General features: G+C 39.1%; 1 protein-coding gene across 1 annotated transcript in view; it reads left to right on the forward strand.

The window, feature by feature from the left end:
- The window catches only part of LOC135128650 (AT-rich interactive domain-containing protein 5B-like), a 289,757-nt gene extending 287,159 nt beyond the window's left edge, over nucleotides 1-2,598 (forward strand). Inside the window, exons 7-8 of the mRNA XM_064055616.1 lie at nucleotides 184-385; nucleotides 438-2,598. Coding sequence (XP_063911686.1) covers nucleotides 184-385; nucleotides 438-2,135 — 1,900 coding nt within the window. The 3' untranslated portion in view covers nucleotides 2,136-2,598. The remainder of the gene's footprint in view (nucleotides 1-183; nucleotides 386-437) is intronic.
- Nucleotides 2,599-6,000: the final 3,402 nt, after the last annotated feature.

Consider the following 6,000-nt stretch of genomic DNA (forward strand, 5'->3'; position numbering starts at 1 on the left):
TTTCTGTTTATGCGGGGAAATTGCGACTCCTCCTTCGTCGATAATTGATAATTATGAGAAAATGTTGCGTGACCGATGCTTCCACCTCGATTGTCTGTTGTTTGAGTGGGGAACGAGTGCCCGATTCACGCCTGATGTATTTTTAATGAATCCGGCGAGATTTAAAGACCCGGTGCTCCGCAGGTTCCTTCTTCCCTACGAGCGCCACGTCAAGGGCGAAGAGTACAAACCGCTGCCGATCTCGGAAAGACGAAGACTGAAGAGTAAAACTGGCAGCAGCACCAGCGACGCCGAGACCAGCGAGAGCACCTCCAGGAGCGGGAACAGCACCCCGGTCCCGCAGGGGTCCACGCCCGTCACGCCCACCACCCCCACAGAAAACAAAGTAAGAACATTTTAGCCCCACACTTGGTGGATTCTAATGACCCTTTTTCCAGGAATTCACCATCCAAGGCAAGCCCGAGGGGAAAACCTCGTCGTTACGGAGTGTGCGCGTGAAACCCGAGCGACAAAAAGACAAACAAGTTACTAGTGAAAAGTTAAATAACAATAACCTTGAAATAAGTTCGGATGTGAAACCCGAAGTGACCGAAGACGAGCCGGGTGCTAAAGTTCCGAAACTCGAACCGAAAAGTGAGGTGGTGGCGGTGAAAGCCGAAGAAGTAGTGCCGGAGAAGGACGCCGAACCCTTGACCTCGGCGGTCGCGCCCGTCGCTCAGAAACTAACCCCGGAAAAATCTCACTCCCCGGTGGAAGGCAAAGAGAACATCCCCATAATCAAAACCGGGGACACCCCCGCCAAAAGCAAGAGTCCCGAAGTGATCGAGGTGCCATACAAACCCAAAAGTCCGGAAATCATCGACCTAGAAGCGGACACCTACAGTGCGACCACCCTCCACCAGCCCTTTTTCCACGAGGTGAAAAAACGCAAGCTTGAAATTTTGAAGGAGGGGGGACTGGAGGTGACGCCCGTTCGAACGCTAGCTCCGCCCACTTCCATCAAGGAAGTCCGACCGTCGGTCATCCAACCAACCGGGGCCCAGATAGTACCCAAACCAATCAAAAATGAAATGCCGCCGCCGTCGATACCCGTGCCGCCGAAGCGCACGCAAATCTCTGTACCTCAAGCTATTAACATCAGCCAGGTTAAGGTGGACCGTGGTAATAACAAAACCCCGCCTAAAGCCTTCCCCTACGCTAATGGGAGCGGCCCACCTAAAGTCCTCCAATCAAAATCAATTTACTCCTACTCCGAGAAGACGGTCTATGGTAACCCGAAGGACTACGTACCGGCGACGCTTCCAGTGCACACCCCTAAGTTCGTAGGGACGCGCCAAGGGGGCGACATCCTTGACTTGACAGTAACGAGTCCACAGAAACCCGTAGTCGAGATAATGAAAGTCCCTACGCCGGCTCCGCCTATTCCTTTTAGCTCCGCCCCGAAAGTCCCGTACAAACCAACGCCCGCTCCCCCTTTGCTAGACGGGCGGCGCTTGGGTTCCAATCTTGAAATCACGTTAGTCGGGGCAAACAAGCACGCCGCTAGTTTACACCAATCGAAATACGGCTTGCCCCCTCCATCCCTCACGAACTACCCCCGCTACCCCCACAAGCGCCTATCCGCCGACCACTACCCCAACCACAAAGTACCCAGAATGGAGGAGAACGGCAAGTACAATAAATTACCACCACCGATCTCGTCAGTTCCCGTTTTATCCACCCGCGAGAACAAGTCTGCCATGGACATCACTATTCCTCACCCTTACTCGAGGAGTCACCACCAAGCCATGAAGAGCGACCCCAACAAAGTCCCGCCTATGCCTCCGGTGTCCAAGAGCATGCCGCCCCCGGCCGCCGCCTCCTTCCCCTACCTGTCGCACCTCTACGAAAACAAGAACGTTCCTCCGTATCTGCCGCCCCTTCTGGACCCCATCTATTACACTGCCGCCATGCAGAGTCTGTATTCGCATGGTCCCCTGGGGGCGGCGAGCCACCCGGTGCCGCCCTTCCCGCCCGCCGACCAGCTGAAGTTCTACACGGACTTGATTGCGCACACGTCGCGTCTGAACTTCCCGTTTCCTATTGGTTCCGATGGGAATCCTTCCATTGTTAATAATAATTTGAAGAAGCCGTGAACATATCATTTCGTTCGATTCTTTTCTGGTCTTTGGTGGGCACTTGACGTGATAAATTTGATATGATGGATGACAATAGTAAAAAATATGAAAAATGTAAAAATATGTAATTAGAATTCGAATAAGTTGTAAGTAAGTGTTACTGGAGATGTGTATCATTTACATGTTGATGTTGAACTGTTTTATTTTTCGGGGTAGATGTTGGATGAATGTTGGTTATTTTATTTTTTTTAAGAGCGGGTTTGTTTTGTTTTATGACTTGTCGTCGGACAAGTCGTATTCCCTATGACCATTTTTGTAAGTTGAGCGCACAAAGCGCGTTTGTTTGATTGGTTAAAGTATTACTGAAGTTTTCATGTAAATGAGAGTTTTATTTGTTAGGTTTACGATGTTGTTGTACATATGAAGGCCAGATAAAAATTAGTATCTGTGATTTTATTAAATAAATAATTATACCAAATTACATTGTACATAACATGATAATTCCCTATTTTCTCGAGTTAGTCAATTATTTAAGTTTTTATAACTAATGTACATAGGTACCATTTACTTTTATAATATGTAAGTGTTAGTTCACAATGTTAAGTGACGCCATTATGAATAAAAACTACAAAAAAGGTTTATTTGTTTTATTGCAACCCCCGTAATAAAATAGAAAATACAAGCTTTCGAATATTTTAAATAATAGAACCACATAACCTCACTTTTTTATTTTGCAGATGAGTATTACTGGTTGCCTAGAATTATTATGAACATTGAATTAAAACTCATTATTCGTTCATGATCTTTATATAGTAGGGTTGACCATGAAAATCTAGTGAGTTTGTTGGTATTCGATGCAGAAGAATAAAAATTCCCTGAACTTGTTTCGTTAGGTTATGTTTTATTGAATTAAAGGTTAAAAAATATGCCCGAAATTTAAACATTGTTGCCGATACTTTCAGTTTTCTTTAGCAATGACCAAGTTAACGGTATCCATTTCTTAGAAAGCATAAAATTTTACGCTATTTAAAACAGTTATTCGGCTTTTATTTTTTTTTCAGTTAAACATTGTTTTTATATGAATGGGGGTTCTACATATGACTATTGTCGCATGCTACATTTAGCATCTCATCTTTAATTCTCAATCAGTCTCGAGGCGCCATCTCCTCAGTTTTTTTTGTTATTTAAGTGCATTCGTAATCACTTCTTCGTTTATTCGAAATTTACCTACAATCATCAATTTGTCATTAATCAACCAAAATTTTGGACAGTTTGTCATTAATTTTTAAATTTTTTAAATTTAAACCGTTAATTTTTTCTTTTCCACAATAAATTTCGCCTTCTTTCTGTTGCAATAAATTTTAGTAATACTTTTTTTTTATAAAATTCATGACCGAAAAGGAGACGGGTATGTGGGCGTGGTTTACAATATATTCTTCTGCAGAGTGGGTGTGGTAAGTAACTGATACTAACTAGCCTGTAAAAAACTCTATTGTGAATTTTTTGTTGTATTATTTGTTATAAGATTTATTTATTATTTCAGAAGAAAAATCCATGAGAGAAGAGGGGGTGGGTGGGTGGGGCTAAGTTTACTTTTTCCTAGAGCAGTGGTTCGCAAACTGGGTGCCGCGGCACACTGGGGTGCCGCGGAACCCCCAAGAGGGTGCCGTGAAAATTTTATAATGATTTTAATAAATATAAGCACAAAACCAACTTTAAAAAATAATAATTGATGATATGATTTTATTAATATGGTACAACTGTTCAGTAATGGAAAATGTGTTCTGAACATGTTAATTTTCTTCATACTGAAGTAAGATGGCTAAAAGATGATGAGATGGTTTAAAGGCCGTGTTCTTTCCCGATTTTGGGAATTAAGAAAACAGTTGTAAACGTTTTTTGAATCAGAAAATATGTATTGAACAATTTTTTGACCTCCTTCAAGACCACGTTTGGTGTACAAAACTAGCATATTTAACTAATATTTTTGAACACTTAAATAAAATATGTAAATTCAAGTATACAAGGTAGAAATGAAAATATTTTAAGCTCCAGTAAAAAATTTTGGCTTTAAAAGACAAGCTTAAATTATGGAAAATAAATATTTATAAAAACAATCTTAACATCAATCATTACATATTATACAATCATGTGATAAAGTGTTTTTGATAATAAATTAGTTACAATTAAAACTGTTCTTGGCAGGGTGCCGCCAAATTTTGTTTAATATTTTAGGGTGCCATCAATAATAAAAGTTTGCGAACCACTGTCCTAGAGAGTCTTTTACAGGCAAGTATTAGCCCCGCCCACCCACCCCCGCTTCATTCTGGTGACCACTTTTAATACTGTTAATTTATTGACAAAATTATTGTCTTATTACAATCCTCGGCAAACTTGTTAAACTGGTGGTGAGAAAACATATAAATTGTAATTTTCCTTCTATAAAATATTCGATCTACACCGTATATTTCAAAGTTTTTTTTTTGTTTATAGTGACAGTGATAGTGATATTTTATTCCCCATTTTGTGAGATAAAAATACAAAAAAAAGACGGAGGAATTAAGAAAAAATAAAATAAATGAAAGTGTAAATAGTCTAAAGCAACCAAAATTTTGGACAGTTGGTCATTAATTTTTAAATTCTTTAAATTTAAACTGTTAATTTTTTCTTTTAAACAACAATTTTTAGAAGTACTTTTTTATAAAATTAATCACCGAAATAGAGGCGGGTGGGTGGGCGGGTTTATAATATGTTCTTCTGTAGAGTGGAGGTGATAGAAACTAGTAAAAAAAGTAATCGTAACTTTTTTGTTGTACTCTTTGTTGCAAGATTTATTTCTTATTTCAGAAGAAAAATCAATGAGAGAAGAGGGGGCGGGTGGGCGGGGCTAATACTTGCCTGCAAAAGACTCTCTAGGAAAAGTAAACTTAGCCCCGCCCACCCACCCCCTCTTCCTTCTGGTGACCACTCTTAATAATGTTAATTATTGACAATATAATTGTCTTATTAGAATCTTCGGCAAATCTGTTAAACGGATGGTGAGAAAACAGATAAATTGTTATTGACCTTCTATAATTTATTCGATCTACACCTTATATGTATTTCGGGTTTTTTTTCTTCATTTATAGTGATAGTGATAGTGATGTTTTATTCCCCATATTGTGAGATATAATACAAAAAATAGAAGGTCTAACAAAGAAAATATAAAATAAATGAAAGTGTAAATAGTCTAAAGCAACCAAAATTTTGGACAGTTGGTCATTAATTTTTAAATTCTCTAAATTTAAACTACTTTTTTTTTATAAAATTAATCACCCAAATGGGGGCGGGTATGTGGGCGTGGTTTACAATATATTCTTCTGCAGACTGGGAGTGGTAAGTAACTGATACTAACTAACCTGTAAAAAACTCTATTGTGAATTTTTTGTTGTATTATTTGTTATAAGATTTATTTATTATTTCAGAAGAAAAATCCATGAGAGAAGAGGGGGTGGGTGGGTGGGGCTAAGTTTATTTTTTCCTAGAGAGTCTTTTACAGGCAAGTATTAGCCCCGCCCACCCACCCCCGCTTCATTCTGGTGACCACTTTTAATACTGTTAATTTATTGACAAAATTATTGTCTTATTACAATCTTCGGCAAACTTGTTAAACCGGTGGTGAGAAAACATATAAATTGTAATTTTCCTTCTATAAAATATTCGATCTACACCGTATATTTCAAAGTTTTTTCTTGTTTATAGTGACAGTGATAGTGATATTTTATTCCCCATTTTGTGAGATAAAAATACAAAAAATAGAAGGTGTAATAAAGAAAATATAAAATAAATGAAAGTGTAAATAGTCTAAAGCAACCAAAATTTTGGACAGTTGGTCATTAATTTT

Source organism: Zophobas morio, unplaced genomic scaffold, assembly GCF_036711695.1.
Source record: "Zophobas morio isolate AGI-343-1 ecotype UQ-CSIRO unplaced genomic scaffold, CSIRO_AGI_Zmor_V1 ptg000014l, whole genome shotgun sequence".
Classification (NCBI taxonomy): domain Eukaryota; kingdom Metazoa; phylum Arthropoda; class Insecta; order Coleoptera; family Tenebrionidae; genus Zophobas; species Zophobas morio.